Consider the following 18829-nt stretch of genomic DNA (forward strand, 5'->3'; position numbering starts at 1 on the left):
TTGCTTATACGTATAATAAAAAGAACTTGATAATTAACATATGCATTTTGTTAACAGTAGAATTACATATATTATGGGCCCAGCATGGCCAGGTGGGTTAAGGCATTCAACTCATAAACCGAGGGTCGCAGGTTCGGATTCCAGTTGCACCAAACATGCTCGTCCTTTCAGCCATGGGGACATTATAATGTGATGGTCAATCCCACTATTCATTGGTAAAAGAGTAGCCCAAGAGTTGGCAGTGGGTGGTGATGACTAGCTGACATTCCTCTAGTCTTACACTGCTAAATTAGGGACGGTTAGCGCAGATAGCCCTCGAGTAGCTTTGTGCAAAATTCAAAAATAAAGCAAACATATAGTATGTTAGAAACTACTGAACAGTGCAGAGTGCTAAGACTTTTTGTCAGTTTTCATATTTGGTGTTGAGTAAAACAAGGGGGTTAATTGCATTTTTTTCATAACAATTACAATGTGCTAATGAAGTGGCACATTGACAAATTTAAACTGTAACACTTCATACAACACGTTGAGGACTTGTATATCGTTTTTATGGTACAAATGGAACCATTTGATAGTGTAGTGCTAATATGTATAGCTTCAATGCTGGAGGGATGGTATATAGTCTTTCTTGCATAAGGGTACTTATAAATTAAGATTAAGCAATTTGGAGCTAAAGGACACAACATTTTGAAACATTAAATCTTACTGAGCAGAGTGTTTGGAACAGCAGTGGGCTTAAAAACAACATTCAAGCCAATTTGGAGCAACTATTTCATTTCAGATTGGGTTCTTTAGTTATGAAAAAGAATGCTGATAAAAAGACCATTATAATGAAGTTTAAATACCTTCTTGTACTGATAGCAGGAAGATAACAAACAATGATTCAAAATTTAGAGGCTCACACTACAAAAGTTGTTTCAAACTACACACTGAATTCAACAGTTCTTCTATTAGAAAGGTTATTAAAAAACTGGGTTTGCATGAAGCTTATGTGATAACATACCTCTGAACTTCATCTTTGTAGCATCAGTAGATTTTTTTAATCCTTTGGTTTGCTTGAACATGGGCTTGGAAGCTAATGGTCATACACTGGACAGTCCATAGTAGATTTAAGAAATATTGTCTATGGCTAACTAGCTTTTTGTTTTGAAAGGGATTGCTACAGTGGAAATTACATTGCATGGGAACACTGAATATATTCATGGTTGTTCTTTTAAAGTGTATTTAACCCTCTGTGTGTATGGACATTAGAAGCAAAACATGATGGAAACCTGTATTTATGTTGATAGGTATTTGTGTGCATTCATGAAGCTAGTTGTTTATGTACATGTTTGAATGATACTATATATTTAACATATGTGTTTAATGATAGGATTTTGCTCATGTATAGATATAAATGACGTAATAGTACGTAGGTTAATGTATTATGTGTATGTGAGTGTGTGTGTATTAACTAATTGATGAAATATGATACTACATTTTTGACTTTTGAGATAAATCCTGCCACCTTAGGAAGGAAATCACTGAAATTCTTCATTTTTACATGAGAAATATTTTACCAAGTTGCATGAAATATGGTATAAACTTTTTAAATTTCTAGTTTTTGCTCATAAAATACACGTATAAACTAACTTAGAATTTTTTTACTAGTTAACATTTTTTTCTTTTGTTATTTTACCAGTTGAAGCAGTCATCACTGCTGGTTATAAAACAAATGTATGAATGTGACAGAAACTTTTATAACTGAAAAAAAAGTTACAAAAAATATATTAATTCTATAAACAACCTAAAACAGGACAACATTAAAATTTGTAAAGTAAATAGAGGCAATGCAATAGTTATAATGAACACAAATGAGTACATTAAAAAAATGAATAACATTAGATACAAATAAATAGAAACCAATACACACAAATTCAACAAAAACACCTGAAAATCAGCTGAACAAAATGTTACTACAAATGAAAATAGAATCTCAGAAAACCATGATTCCTACCTATGCAAGACCAACTATATGGCATCCCAAGCCTTAGAAACCCATTTGTCCACTACAACCCATAAAGTTGGCCTATGAATAATTCAACTACAACCTTGGTAAATATATATATTGTGGGCATTTCTTAAATATGTAAAAGCCAGATCCTTTTTAAAAGACTCTTTTAACTTTAAATCTATTCTTGATCAACTGAACCATAAAGCCTTCACAGAAGTCCCAACTACTAAAGCCTGTAAGTTACCTTTATAACTTTATATCTGAGACCCCAACCCATTGTTACACATCCCAAGCAACAAATTAGCAACTCTTACAGAATTCACTACCATCAAAACTAACTTCATATTTAATGATCAAAGCTACTTACAAATAAATGGCCTAAGTATGGGGAATCCTGTGTCACCAGTTCTAGCCAATATTTTTATGACACAGATTGAATCACAAGCAATCAATTTAGCCTTACATCCATCATTATACTGGTACAGGTATGTTGATTATAAAATTACTGGGTTTATGTCTACAGAACACACACTTACTTTTTTCAGTGACATTAACTCCATACACCCTAACATTAAGTTCACCTGTGAACATGAAAAAAAAACTAACCAAATAGTATTTCTCAATCTCAAGATCACAAGAACTGAAAAGCACAGTTCAAAACAGAAATCCACAGAAAAATCACCCATACTGGGCTATACATTTCCTATACATGAAGCAAAACAAAAATTCAACACATTAAGAAACCAAATAAACACAGCCACAAAATTATGCTCACCCGATAAAATTAACAATGAAATCAACAAATTAAAACCACTTCATCAACATCAACAAATTTCCTTCTAAAACACACACATAACTGGACCAACAACAAATAAACAAAATACTAAATTCAAAGAAACAACAAACTATAAAACTTTACATTGATGCACACCATATATTCCTGATATTAGTAAAAAAAATAACCAACATTTAGAAGAAACTTGAAACAGAACATAACATTCCAGTAAACACTAAATACATTTAAATATCAGATGCAAAACTGAGGTCTATACTATGTAAAAACTACACTGACAAACATAACATCAACATTATTTATAAAATACAATGTGATAACTACCACGACTTCTTAGTCGGAGAAAAAAGCAGAAAAATGGAAGCTAGATTCAAAGAACAAAAAACAACAAAACGCATTCACACATTTTTGAATACTGCAAATCAAATAAACACAACATAACCATAGAAAATGTCCATATACTAAGTCGGGAAACAAATATAAACAAATACGAAATCAAAGAAGCTCTAATTGTAGAACAACTAAAACCAAGATTAAACCAATATAAACGAACACCTTGATAGCTATATTGTTTAATAATCTAACATCTAATTGTTGTGCCCCCTACAATGTCATACCTGTTTACACTTTCATTCCTAAAATGTGCCCAGCAATGGTTAGTTGCAAATTCTCTTTGTTAACCTTAAGATGACCTAAGAACGTTGTTACTTTACTTTATGTTAAATGTTTAATATTAATACCTGTTGTCTTTAGAATAAATTTTCACTTCAGATGGTTTTTTTTTGTCATCATGAATTGCTAAGCTTTGTTTTTAAATTCATAACTCATAAAATAATTCATAAAAACGTTGTTTACAGACAGAACTTCTTGGAACTCTGTAAAAGTTGGAAGTTTCTTTTTTTTTACATATTTCTCTGTGAATTACTAAATTCTTATTATATAATGACAATATTAATTTTAAAATATGTTTGAGTTATTGATTGAAATACTATTATAATTCTATTTTTTACTTCGGTTAATTTTCATCTATGCACAATACAACTGAGAGGTGCACATTGATAGTGAGAGAGTGAGACATACATGTTATTAATTTAAAAGTAATAAGTTTTCATCTCATCTTGATTCATTCCATTTTACACACTTATAGTTTCGTAGATCTCCTATTGGTAAAATACGACGTTCTCCAAGTAGAACCTTACACAGAAGTCTGGATTTGGACAGTAAAAATCAAACAAGTTCAGAAGAAAAGGAAAGAAAATGCAGCATTCCTGACAGACTTACCAGTGGTGTCAGTGTATCTCTGAATGATGATAGTTCTTTTTCTCATACTGACTCTGAGCCTTGTAAGGAGAATGTGCACTTGACTGAGGGAGTTTCTAGAAAGCAAGAGGAAACACACAAATTGTCCACAATTTGCACTATTCACAATATGCCAGGAAATCAATTCATTGACGGTCAGTTTCGTAGTACCTTTGTGGATCATCTTAATTTTCATGGTCATGATGAAATTCACAATAGTCATCATTCTCATCACCATCATCACAAAGGCTATAGTGAAGAATGCTTGTCACACCCAATGTTGGAACTTCATCCCATGGAAAACTTACTTATGGGAAGAGGTGAAAATGATCAGAAAAATGGTTCTCCTGGAGAAAATAGTGCTGCAAAAGATGATTCATCTGTTATCGCTTTTACTTCTCTATATGAAGGAGCAGATGGAACTGGTAAATTTATTATAGTTTTTATTTTGAACACACTAAACCTTGTATACAATTTAACAAACAGTTGAATACTATTAAAAAAATGTTTAAAATATCAGCTACTCTTGAGTAATTTAAAAAGAAATCATAAACCAGGCTATGGTGAAGAAGTGAAACATTTTGGTTGGTGATATAAGTTAAAGAGAAGCTGATATTCTTTCAAAACCATAGGTAAGTATCGTAGTTTCACTGTCAAATATAAAACATCCTCATCCTTACATATCATTTTGATATTTGTTTGTGGAATGTAACTTTAAGACTGTCTACCTAGAAACTTTACTTCAATATTCTTGTACATATTTTCATGAATCAAATAATTGTGTGAGGAATGTTTCCCTGAACTAATTGTGTCACAGTAGGTTGGTTCTTAAAATTATGCTAATTTTCTTCCCATTAACACGAAGGTTTCAGTGTCTTACACTCAAAATCTTAGTAAACTGCTTTTTGTTTGTTACACCAACAGATAGAGTATAAAATATTATCCACTAACTCAAAAGTTAATAGTGTATAAGTGTTAAGTTCTTAATTTTATGGGGCAATATTTAAAAAAAAAATCCTGAATTTCGTCTATCGTGAATTATGTGACACATTTTCTATAGATATCTTTTCATCTCTATTTTACCCCCCACCCCAGAATTCCTCTCACCACATCTTCCATGTCAGGATTTGTTTATAGTTCCCTTTCATGTTTAACTACATGCTACCTGTACCAATAGGAAGTCAAGATGGTCATCCATCAAATAATGTATTTTATAATGCTGGGTTCTGAACGTGATATTGTCAGTTTCACTCAGAGTGCAAGATTTGTTTCTGTATGAAAGTTAATCACTAACTTGGATGAATTAGTAACAGCTCTTGTCACATAGTTAAAAACCCGGAACATGTTGAGAACTGGGGGAAATTGTCTATATTTTAGTGCATTATTTAAATAAATTATTATTTAATACATCACTACCATTAGTATAAAGAAATTATAAAAATATGTAGGGTTAAATCTCCCCAACAATCAACTGCAAGAAAAAGGAATATTGTGTGAGTAATTTATCTCTTGTTCTTCATGTTGATTATTAAAAGGGTAAGTGAAATATTAAAATAGATATCTCATCAGGTTAGTTAAGGATGGATAGATAGATAGATAAATAAACAATAATAATAATATTGCAATTCATATATCTGAGCATCTCAGAGTAGCTTATGGTTGGTCAGTTTGACTGACCTAGTAATCACCAAAACATAATCAAATTTACCTTTTCTTTCTAAAATTACTTCAAGTTGTAACTACATTTGTTTATGGGAAGTAGCTTTATACTTGTGAAAGTATACATCTATTTATAGCTAAATTAAATTGTTTTATTGCCCTTTAAACAATGTTTAACTGCTGTTCACACAATCATTAATTGTAGATCACTGGGGGAATACAAAGCACATGTTGCTATTGAATTACATTCCTCACAAGCTGCTCAGGTGTGTGTCTTGTGAAGCATTATTATATTATTATTATTTTGTCAAACCAAACTGTAACAAACCTAAAGAGATTCCTATTTTTAATTTTAGTTATTTTTACAACGAGAAATGAATAAATGTGGAAAACGAGAAATGAAGAAATTACCTTAATCTTCTTTTGTCTTGCTGTTGATGATATGCAACTTTGTTTCATATTAATATCAGTAATGCTATAAATTTTTATTTAATTAAATGAGTAAAAAACATAGAGTTATAGCACACAAAAAACTAGACAATTTCCCCTAACTATCACAATTTTTCTGGCTTTCTAACTATGTGATAAGAACCATTACAAAATTATTGAAGTTTGTCATTAGCTTTCCTGTGGGAACAGTGTTTGTACTAAACAGTGAAATTGACAATTCTGTCTTCAGGAAACAACATATGTTATTTGATAGGTGAAATCTAGCTTTCTGTTTGTTATAGATAATATAGAATTATACACAGGTGTAAACTATTAACAAATCCTGAAAGAGGATTGACAGGTATGGCAAGAAGAGTCTGATTTTCTATTCGATGGGTCTGTAACCAACCAAAATTAAAAGCTACACAAACTATAGTTTGTCTAAGCAACTGATGTCTTTACAGTAAATAATTTACATTGAATTTAGTCCTTATTGGAAGGGTGTTGTATAAAATAGAGAATAGGAGATGCCTAGAGAAAATACGGAAAATTGGTAAAGCGTAAACAAAAAGTAGATTCATAAAAGGTTAAATGTGACTAAAATAATGTGACATGTACATTAAAGGATGCCTATGGTAATAGGGTTAATGGACACTGTGTTCAACAAATACTTCTCTTTAATGAGTTAGTTTTGATTTTATTTTTCTTTAATTTTTTATTCTGGCATGTGCTGTAACATGCTACTCATCATGTTATTGGAAAAATGCTTAGGTTAGCAAACAAACACTAATTACCTTTAGGCTAGTCAGTACTTTTGTTGTGGATCAAGAATCACTAGTTTAATTTGGAGAAATTGTTATCATTAAGGTTTATTTTTTTCTACATGTCAAAATGCAATAACAGTGATTTGTCTGTCATTTGTCAAACACCTAATATTTACTTGGTGATTTTATCACCCAATATTCTTTTAAAAATGATAAAGAACCTTGATACGATGATTCTTTAATAATTTTGTAGGAAAACTAAGTTTACTCTAAATGCTGAATAAAAATGAAAGGTTAAAGTGAAACTAGTTAAAAGTTTGAGCAAAGAACTTCATTCAATATGAAAAGTAAGATCCTTCTGGTTATTGTTTTTAAAATCTAAGTAAATAAATTGGTTGATATACATGTTTAAAGTTATTGCAGTTTATTAGAATAAACTGACACTATTTAAAATTTATTTTCTTAGTAAAAATTTAAACCACATTATTTAATTCTATATTTTGTAATTTAATTTTTTTCAGTAGCTTTATATGTATTTGTCTCTGTATGTAAAATAAGTGACTCACACTGTATGTTTCCCAGATTAAATTCCATATGTTTAGAATTGCTTGGCTATATTATGAATTGTTTTTCTTCTAGAACCAGTATTGTCTGAGCATCGCTATAGCTGGCCGTTAGTCAGGCCTGGTCGTGAAGATGATACTGCACTATCTCCTTCTTTCCATTATCTCCGAAAATCAAAGTATGCAAACAGTTTACTGGTTTCTATTTTATAAAAAATATAAACTTGTAAAAACTTACTTAAAGATTTTTTTTCTTCACAGAATATTTATTGAATGTGTTTTGTACTAAGGATAGATTTATGTAAGCTACTGTGAAATTATTGTCTTTTTTTTTTAAATCTGAAAATAATAAAATATTATTTTAAAGTTTTGGGTATTGAACTGCTGAAATGGATATTCATTTTTTTAAATATTTAGCAGCCTTCATTTGGACCCAAGTCTTCCTCCTTCACCTCCAGTGGAACAAAATATCTTTCATAAAAGGTACACAATTTAGCATAGATTTATTTTAAAAATTTTCAGTGAAACAATTAAATTTGCTTTATCAGAGCTGATTTTGTTATTTTCATAATTTGATATTGTAGTGAAATGCTGTTTGTTTTTGAAAACTTGCAGTTGAAGCCTTGTTATATATATTTAAGCATGGATATTAAATACATTACACAATTTGTATAGTTTGGTGCAGGATAGGATGTTTGGGTTATGTGATTGTTTTATGGTATGTTGGGTTTGCTTGCTTTATTGACAATTTGTTCTGTGAAAAAATATTTGTTTTTGTGATCAGATATTCCTGAGTCTAATGAATAAAATTATTTGTATATTGTAACATGTTTGACTCCTACATAGATTGGTAGCAAACTTTATGTATAGGAAATCCTAAAGACATCACTGTACAATATTTTGGAATTCTGTGAAGGGATCAAGATGAATCCGTGATAAAGCTTATTTCTTTAATGGATAACTCATTGTATACACTAACAACTGGAATGTAGCTATATAAGCTACTTACACTTGCAAGTGAAATAATTCACTTACACTTACTTAAGAATCTAAAGTTTTTCAGAAGGTTGGGCTCGATCATTCTTGTGCTGTTAACATTATTTTTGATTCTCTATGTTTAAAATATGTAGTGTGTGTATATATACGTGTGTGTGTGTGTTTAGTAAATAGAATGGAGGTGCAATCATTTAAAGGTTTTGTAATGTATAGTTTTCAGTGTATGGTATGTTTTTTATTTGCCAGTCCTCACAAGCGTAGTGAAGAAGCAGTAACTGTGAAGCAAGTGAATAAGAAAATTCACAGTAAGGACTTCTCTTGAGAATTTGTAAAATCACAGATTCAATGGAGAGATCTTGTACTTTGTATTGTATTTTTCCCATTTCTGTTGTTTAAAGCCAAAATTTATTTTTGTACATGTATGGTCATGGAATTAATATGAAGACCTTATAATAAGTACATATGCAAACAATGTTAATTGAGTCTCTTTCTCTCTGGTTTACAACACTAATAATACATATTTTAGTAAGTCATTTAAACTACTGTGTATTATGTATTCATTAGTATCTTCAATTTATCACTACTTGGCTTGGTGGTAATTGGTTTTAAGTACGTTTTTTCTTAGTTTAATATAAAGAGCAAAAAAAAAAGTATTACATTCTATTTTTTAAAATTTTGCATTTTTAATATATTGCTATCTAAACCATACCTAATTTTTTGGTTTGCTTGTAATAATATTAATAATATCTGGAAATCTGATATTTTGCTACATACTTCAAATCTGATAGTTCAAGCATCAACCCATTTGCATTGTGTAGGTCCAAGTGCAAGTGTCACAACCATTGAACATTTAATTAAACTTCTTTATTATCAATGTATATCAACAAAGTTGGCATCAAAATCTAGCCAGTAAATCAAATTTTAATATTATGTTAGTTCTAAGGTCTTAATTTCATGAGGAAAAATTAAAAAGAAGATCTCAGGCTCCCCTAGTATGAAAATTTTGACATTTGTTGTTTAGGTTTTACCTCTTTGATTTATTTGAGATCCTTCAAAGAAGTAAGGAACAGAGTTGAATGTAAATTACTCATTATAATACAGTTATTACTCAGGCAAATCATAGTTTTTATAGTCTTTAACTCCTGCTACAGGCTCAGCCAAATCATATAGTTCGTGATCCCAAGTTGACCATCATAGTTTCCAACCTGTGACATCTAAACATAAACAAAAATAAGGGAGATACTATAAACATTCATTAGAAAGGTGTAGTACTTGAGGTGTTTCACTAGTAAAACATCCTTGATGCTATACTGTGTTGTGCATAAACTGTTGCTTAATTGACATTAATAACTTGATAATCTCAGGTAGGTAGTGTTAAAACTTTTAAATTTAGCCATTCTTATTTCTAAATGTGTAAAACATTGAGACTGAGATCTTCTAATGGGTGTTCTCAAAGCCTACAGTGCTGATATTAACTTGTCTGTACTTTTGATCCTTGGAATAATAGTTAAAGTGGTATAAGTTGGCAAAAGACCATTGCTTACTGATCATCTTACCAGCAAATAACATGAATATGAAGTACTCCCCAAATGTCTTAGAATGTACCAGAGAGCACATAGTCCCATCTGGTTTGGGATTGAACCCAGAACCAGTAAAAAGTTTCATTTGCTTTCTTATAATTGTAAGTAGTTGGAATATAATAAGAATTTATAGAACATGTTCTTTAACACCCAGAGCATTATTGGCTCAAATGTTTTGCTAAATCGTTAAACATTCTTCAGTAAAAATGAAAAATATGAATGCACATCTTGGATCATTTACTAAAAGAAGGAACACAATGATGCTATAAAGTTATGAGAAATAAATTTTTTTTGGTTCCTGTAAGATTTAAAACTGAAGTTTTTGTTGATTTTTTTTATAGCGTTGAAAAAGAAGATAAGAAAATTTGAAGAAACATTTGAATCAGAACACGGGTTCAGGGTAAGTATTGTATGGATCTGTTATTATTGATTATTTTGGATTTATTGATGGTTTATAATTTATTAAATTAGAAACTTACAAAATGTATTCATTTGAATACACTGTAACGTTTTTCCTTTGAATTAACAGTCATTTGTCTTGCAAGGGGTGTAAGAACTGAGGGTGCTATAGCACCACTAGTTTTACATATATAACAACTTAATATCATATACCTTTTCTGGGAGGACATGTCCTCAGAATACCCTAGATGTTTTCAGGTTTTCGATGTAAAATCTACATATGTGAGCCAACCCCACTTTACAACTTTTTCATATAACACTAATAGCATTTTAATTTTTGACTGTATAATGGTGTTTGGACATATGAAGTGAACTAAATAATAAGATTAGATACTAGATATTAATCTCCTTCAACATGTGTAAAACTGAAGTTCACATAATGTAACAGGAAGGTAAAAATTGCATTGTATGGAATCTAAAAATGAGTTAAATTTATTTTCTAGCCATCTCATGCAGAGAAGATGAATTATCCAGAGATTAAAAAGCTTCTCCAAGGGTTGAGTGAAGCCAGGAAGGACCTGAAGTGTAAGTATTGTTGACTGCAAATTAAGGATTGTTTTATTTTATAAATGATTGTGTAGGGTTGTATTTATCATACATTGCAATAATTATGTTTACTCTTGGAATCTAATATTAATTTACATTTTGGTTAATTAGATCTGGTTAATTTCTATTACCCTGAATTGTTGATTTTGTAACAGTTTATTAGAGTAAAAACCAGATATATATATATATATATATAGGTTTACTGGAAAACAAAACAAAAACTTTAAATGCATTTAGGAATTGTTGAATTTATGCAAATTGAACTTTCAAACTGTACAATAGACAAAACTGTGTTTATGCTTCAAATTAACATTTCCATACACTCTGACTTATCACACTTTGAGTCATACTAACTTTGTAATTTCACAAACATTTCCTTAATACAGAAATTTCATTAATACAACTAATCTTGTTTTTGTGTGCAAAAGTTACATACTGTTTGCTACATTTGTCTCCTTATTCTGCTTTGTTATCTATCTTTTCTTTACTACATGTGACATAAAATTCCAGTGTCTTTCATTCAAAATCTTATTAAACTACTATTATTTGTTATACCAATTAGTGTCCCATAAAATCTTGGCTAATAATTCATATTTTAACTCTTTTGTTACAGGTTGAAGGCAGTGTCATCTCGTTTGTTGACTTGCATTCAATATTTTATTCAACTACTATTTTATGAATTTACATAAATAAGTTTAGAATCAAACTGTAGATCATAATTCAAACTTTAATGTTATATATGAGTTAATTTCTTAATTTAAAATAAAATATTGAAAGACACTTCCAAATACGGATTTCAGTGAGTCGTGGTATGTTGAATGCAGCACTGTTTAAAATTATCTGCTTGTGATGTGAAAATACTTGGTCTATTGTTTTATGCAAATCAGGAACTCAACTTACCAATACTGACAAGCTAGAATATAAAATAAGAACCCCATATCTTTTTATTTTGCTGATATATGGCTTATGTACTAAATCAAACACTGGCCTCATTTACTGCTTACATTTTTGGAACCAATTTCGTATATACACTGACTTCAATATATGACGTGAATAACCAATCAACAGCTTAGAATGTTCCCAGAGCAGTTATCTAGGCCATTTTGATGTTTGAAAGGGCTATCGCGTTCTTTCAATCCAAGATTTAAATGAGGTAGGTTGTGCCTTTAGTCTGCTCAGAGTTTCATATTTTTTTAAAATTGAAATACATCTTAGTTACTAAATTTAATAAATTATCGTGGAATTCTATGGTATTGGTGTAGTTATTTATGATTTTTTGGTTATTCAATTGTATATACCAATACATTTAAAAAATTTGGTTCATATCCTCAATGTGCAAAATTTTGAAAGACTTAGCAACCTGTTTTTAGTAGAAACAAAGTAGAAAGGTCATATTGAGAAGATATAATTGTTTGCTTTACTTCTTGATTTATTTTTATATATTTCAAAAAAGTTTAATAATTTATTTATAAATAGTAATAACACTGCACAACAATATTTTTTCAAAAGTTTTGCTTCGTGAAAAATTTTTGCTGATTGTGACAGGTACCTGGTGGGTATGCACAAATACAGTTTTGGTTTTGCTTCATCACGTAGGAACTCTGAGAAATAGTTAACTATTTACTGGCAATAACGTATTTAATGGTGAGGGTACCTCCCAGGGAAGATTCTGTTCTTTCGGTTTACCTCCTCTGACATTTAAACATTCACCCACGTGCTTGCCGTGCATGGCAACCCATAAAGGGGAGGAGAGGATCCTGGTGGTTGAGAGGTCCAACCCTAACACACCACTTTGGCCTTGAATTCCTGTAGACAGGTGGCCTTGGGCTGGGGACCCCCTTTGGTCAATCAACTGGTCCACTTGGGCTAGAGTCAATCAAGTACCATTGTTGGATGTTCTCAACAGGTGTTGTGGACATTATATCTGATGCTGGTGTTTGGGTATAGTGCTCTCATGAAACTCTGGCAGGCACTGAAGTTTCCTTTTATTTTATTATGGATCCTCCAAATAAAAATCTTAATAAAATAGTGAAAAAATAGTCCATAGGTAAATGACCACATTTTGAAGATTCTGAGCAGCAATCTTCAACATCTGTTGTACCTCATTTTTTATCCTACATTCTCTTTCAGACAAACCTTTAGGGCAAGTGTCTCTCTTTTTCATTCAGAAGGGACTAGAGGGACATGCTGGCTCTCCAAAGTCAGTAAAAAAGTTTTGATCTGGTGACATATTGGTGGAAACTTCCACATCTCAACACAGTGAACTCCTGTTGCATTCAAAGGCATTTGGGGATATACATATAGAGGTTACACCTCATGCTACTTTGAATTCATCTTGAGGAGTTATTGTTGAGAGGGATTTGAAGAACATCCCAGAGTCAGAGATTCTCATTAGTTTCTCCACCCAAGGAGTTTCTGCAGTGCGGCATATCTCCACTCACAAAGATGGAATTATGGTGCTGACCAGTGTCATCATTCTGACATTTACATCACCACATCTGCCTGCTACCATCAAGGCAGGTTATCTTAATTGCAGAGTATGGCCATACATTTCAAACCCTCTCTGAAGTTTCCAGTGTCAATGGTTCAGTCACTCGAAGATGTCATGTTGTGGTTCCTTGATGTGCGCTCATTGCAGCAGCAAAGACCATGATGCCTATGAGTGTGAAACAGACCCTCATTGCATCAGTTGCAATGGCTCTCACCCCTCCTACTTTTGTTCTTGCCCTAAATGGTTGGAAGAAAAAGAGGTGCAGCATTTGAAAATGATTCATAACATTACTTATCCTGAGGCTCGAAAATTGCTGTCCACCACCTCATCTCGGACGTATGCTGCTGCACTTCATTCCACAGCTACTGTGGGAGTGCAGACAGATCTGTCTGTGCCTCCTAAAGAAAGATACAGTCACCTTTTGGCAGGTTTCGTTATACAGAAATGACAGGCTGTGTGATGGACGAGTGCATGGAGGGGTGCACTGTTGGTTGATCAGCATGTATCCACCCTGTCTTTGCCACTTGACACACTCTTGGAGGCTGTAGCGATCTGTGTTTCCTTTGGTTATGCCATCACTGTTTGTTTTCTCTGTCTGTCACCTGGAGAAACATGATCAATCAATCTTTGATGCTCTCATTGAAAAGTTGCTGTCTCTCCTTTTCATCCTGGGGGACTTTAATGGACATCATCCTCTCTGGGGAAGTGCTGGTATTGATAGGAGGGGTTGCTCTGTAGAGTGTATGATCTCTAATCACAACCTTTCTCTTTTCTATACAGGTTCTTCTACTTATTTCCATGTGCCTAGTCAGTCCTTCACTGCTTTGATCTCTCTATTTGCTCTCCTTCATTATTTTCCCATTTTTCATGGAGGGTTGACAATGATCCATGAGGCAGTGATCATTTTCCTATAATCTTGAGAGAGACTGGCTGTGGTTGATGCCACCCTCCCCACGTGCCCTGATGGAAGCTGGATCATGCAAACTAGCCCTCTTTTGCTGCTCTCGCAGAACTTGATTCGGCCATTGTCTGTAAGCCGTCAATAGATGACTGCATGGCAGCAGTAACTGATTGTATTATACGAGCAGCTGCTCAATGTATTCCTAAAACCTTGACACACTTTCCACTATATCCTCATCCATGGGGAATCCTGCCTGCCACATGACATAGAAGGCTCAAAAATGGGCCTGGGATACTTTTCATATATATCCCACACTCTTGAACCACATCACTTTCCAGCAGGCTTACACACGTGCTCAGTGGGTAAGACATCAAAGCCAGAAGGAATCTTGAATTAAGTTCACAACCAGCATATCTTCTAGCACCAGTTCCAAAATCATGGGACAAGATTTGAAAGGTCAGTGGGCACTTCAATTCTGTCCCCTCTCGATCTTGCTCTCTGATGGCCAGAAAGTAACTGATACCCAGAGCATTGCCAATACTCTAGGTGAAAGCTTTTGCCAGGTATCTAGCATTTCTGCTTCTCTTCCACCCTAGCCATCAATACTTGGGCAGAGCCATCACCTCTTTCCTTTGAAGCTGATTGTCTCTATGACTATAATCTTCACCTTACACTGGTGGAACTCAAACTGGCCCTTCATCTGTCTGGCAGTACATTGGTTGGACCTGATGATATACCCTATGAGATGCTGCACCATCTATCACCTGCTTCTTTTGCTATCCTTCTGGTTGTTTTTAACCAGATCTGGCAGGAGAATATTTTTCCTGATGCCTGACACCAGGTTATTGTTCTGCCTTTCTCCAAGCCTGGGAAGAATCCCAAGATTCCTTCAAACTACCGTCCAGTTGCTTTTATGAGTTGTTTGTGTAAGACCTTAGAGAGGATGGTTAATGCTCGTCTTGTTTGGTTCGTTGAATCAAACAACCTCCTCTTGCCCGCACAGTGTGGGTTCCGATGACAGTGCCCCACTGTGAACCACCTGATTCGACTTGAAATGTCAATCAGGGAAGTTTGTCTCAAACTATGACATATTGTATCAATATTCTTTGACATTGAGAAGGCTTATGATACAACATGGAAGTATGGCATTTTGTGAGACCTCCATATATATGGGTTACGTGGCTACTTGCCCATTTTTATTAATTTTTAATGGAAGGAGATTCCGAGTTCATGTGGGTTGGACACTTTCCCTTTCTTTTCTACAGGAATTCAGAGTCTCTCAGGGCTGTGTTCTGAGTATCACACTTTTCAGCATAAACATTAATGCCAACACTGAACAACACCCTCTCACTGTTGCAAATAGGCTCTATGTCGACGACTTTCACATTTCATGTCAGTTGTAGAACATGAAGTATATTGAGCGGCAACTACAGAATGCCCTCAGTTGTTTACTGAAGTGGACCGCAGGAAACGGCTTTACCTTCCCTCTCTTGTAAACCATTTGCATGTACTTTTGCTGCCAATGGGGTATTCACCCTGATCCTGAACTCCGTATCAGTGAAGTTGCTACCTGTGGTCTCTGAGACTAAGTTCTTGGGGCTTATCTTTGACTGTAAGCTAACCTTTATACTGCACATAAAGCAGCTATGGGTCAAATGTAAAAGAGCACTGAACATCCTCCATGTCCTCTCTACCACCACTTGGGGAGCAAATCGATGTTCTATGCTAAAGATATATTCTACTCTTATTTGATTGAAACTCAACTATGGATCACTGGTCTATGGCTTTGCCAGACCATCGGCCTTAAAGATGCTGGACCCCATTCATCATCAAGGGCTTCGGCTCTGCACTGGGGCTTTCTGCAGCTCCCCAGTTCAGAGCTTATACATAGTCTCATGAACCTTCTTTGCACCTCTGCCATTTGCAACTATCTTTACTATATGCTTCAAAACTTCATTCCTTACTAAAGCATCCCATTGTGTTTTCCTTCTTCAATGGGCCATGCTTTTTCAGACCAGACAGTCTGCCATTGCTCCTTTTGGCTTTCATATCCAGGCACAGTTACATGAATTGGGTCTGTCCTTGGATAATATTGCTATATTCACTGGTCAGTCCATCCTACCATGGCCTCTTACAGTCCCCATTTGTGAGCTATCTTTAAGTAATCTGAGAAAAAGACACTCCTGATTGAAAACACTGTTTGCTATTTGCTGAACATCTTTCAAGCCATCCTTCCATACCTATTTATACAGAATTTTCGAAATCAGGTGACTGTGTGGGCTCTGCCATGGTTTGTTGTGGTTTGGTGGTTGTGCACAGAATCCCCTCTACAGCTTTTGTGTTCACTGCTGAACTGTATGCCATTTCTCTTGCCCTGGATCATATAGAAGCTAAGCAGTACTCGAACTGCACAATTTATACTGATTCACTTAGTTTTCTACTGGCCCTGGAATTGTTTCATGTTTGTTCACACCCTGTTTTTGCCAATATTCAAAACTAACTGGCCCATTTCTCTTTAACATCTACTTCTATCCTGTTTTTCTGGATACCGGGCCACGTTGGTATTCGTAGGAACGAGCTTGCCGACACTGCAGCTAAATCTATCTGCTCTGGTACTATTTCAGCTGTGCCTGTTCCATACATGGACTATAGTTCTCTATTCAAGGTTCAGATCTGTGCCAGCTGGCAGTCAACTTGGAGTGAGCAATATGAAAACAAGCTTTTCCAAATAAAACTCTGTATTGGACTTTGGCCGTCTTGTTCCCATAAGGATCAGAAAGAGGAAGTTGTTCTAACTCGACTGAGCATTGGTCACAGTTTTTAACTCTTTTTTTTTTTTTTTTATCTGGAACTGATGCACCAATGTGTAGTTTGTGTAACACTCAGGTCACAATAAGCCACATTTTACTTTCATATCATCATTATGATTCACAACGACGGCACCATTTTAAGCATGTTCTGTCCCTAGGTTTGTCCATAACATTAGACAGTGTTATTGGTGATGGTGACACTGTCCACCTTAGTAGTGTTTTTAGTTTTTTAAAGGCCATTAATCTTTTTAATGCCATTCAAGTTTTTGAATATATACTTTACATGTTTTTAATGTGGCTCCCTTTTAAAAATCACAGTTTATCTAGTTCTATTTGAAATTAGAAACTGACTGTAACATTAAGTAACTCCAAACCAGGACTGGAAAGGCCAACTTCAGGTGACTGTCGGTGGTTTTTGTACTTACCTGTTAGTCTTCCTGGCGAGTTATAATTATTACAGTCATGCTACAGAAAGTCCTTTACAACTTGAATCACTGTAGTTTTCCTCTTGATGTTGTAGACTAGATGTAAACATTAGTTTTATGCTATTTATTTATTTTTTAACTCTGTTTTGATTTTACCTTAATTTCCATTTGTGAATTTTACTGAATTTACTTTTACCTTTTTACTGGACGTTTGGCACAGATAGCCTAGAAGATAGCCATAAAACACTAAATCAACCAACCAACCAGAGCTTGTGAGATGGACTTATTAATTCAAACATGAGTAACAAAAACTTTACAATTAATAATTGTTTTATGTATATGAAACTTGTTTAAAATAAATGCTCCAACTAATGAGCCCTGGTGTTTATTTTTTTCTTTGTGACATTAAAATTGTTGGGTAATTCTCATGTACTAATTTTTGCACGTGTCTCAAATAATACTTTTATTTTCATCAATGAGAGGTGTATTTAACTAAAACCTTACATAGGCCTATATCTGAAACTAAATTATTTCTCAGTATTTGACTTATAAGGTTTTTTATGGTAATAAACTTTATTTAAAAATATTGTTTGAAAATGTCACAAAGTACTTTCATTAAAAAGAGTTCAGTAGTTTTAGTAAGTTCAACAGTCTTGTAAGTTAGTATGGAGAAGTTCATGAAATAATATTAACCAAGTATTCAGCTTATTTCTTGTTTTGCGATATGTACAACTGTTTCTCCTAAATTATTATACTTGAAGTCAAGATTTTCTGTAGCTTTTCGCATATTATCACCACAAATCTTTAGTGAATTTCATGTTAATTCTAACCACTGTAACATTTTAACTCAAATTACTTAAACTCAGTATTTTCAAAATTTCTAATGTTTGTTTAGTGTAATTCATGAAGCAACATTTAAAAAATGTTCAAACATTTATTTCTACTCAGCTTCAAGGAGTTTTGTTTGTAAACAATAAACTTGTCAGTTGTTTTGAATTGTTTCTGCCAATCCAAATGAATAACTATTTTATTTGTTAAGCTTCTATCACAGCTTGAAAGTATATTATCTATTTCATGATTTTGAAGTGTGTATCTTATCTTTTTTTTGCCTAGGTTTAGTT

At 33.4% G+C, this 18829-nt stretch overlaps 1 protein-coding gene across 9 annotated transcripts in view; it reads left to right on the top strand.

Moving 5' to 3' along the window:
- The window catches only part of LOC143254405 (protein FAM13A-like), a 69533-nt gene that overhangs the window by 40909 nt on the left and 9795 nt on the right, over nt 1–18829 (top strand). For all 9 annotated transcript variants that reach the window (XM_076509520.1, XM_076509519.1, XM_076509525.1 and 6 more), the window contains 6 exons: nt 3934–4510; nt 7577–7679; nt 7918–7983; nt 8743–8801; nt 10418–10476; nt 10979–11060. In XM_076509520.1, the coding sequence (XP_076365635.1) occupies nt 3934–4510; nt 7577–7679; nt 7918–7983; nt 8743–8801; nt 10418–10476; nt 10979–11060 (946 nt within the window). The remainder of the gene's footprint in view (nt 1–3933; nt 4511–7576; nt 7680–7917; nt 7984–8742; nt 8802–10417; nt 10477–10978; nt 11061–18829) is intronic.

Source organism: Tachypleus tridentatus, chromosome 6, assembly GCF_004210375.1.
Source record: "Tachypleus tridentatus isolate NWPU-2018 chromosome 6, ASM421037v1, whole genome shotgun sequence".
Taxonomy (NCBI): domain Eukaryota; kingdom Metazoa; phylum Arthropoda; class Merostomata; order Xiphosura; family Limulidae; genus Tachypleus; species Tachypleus tridentatus.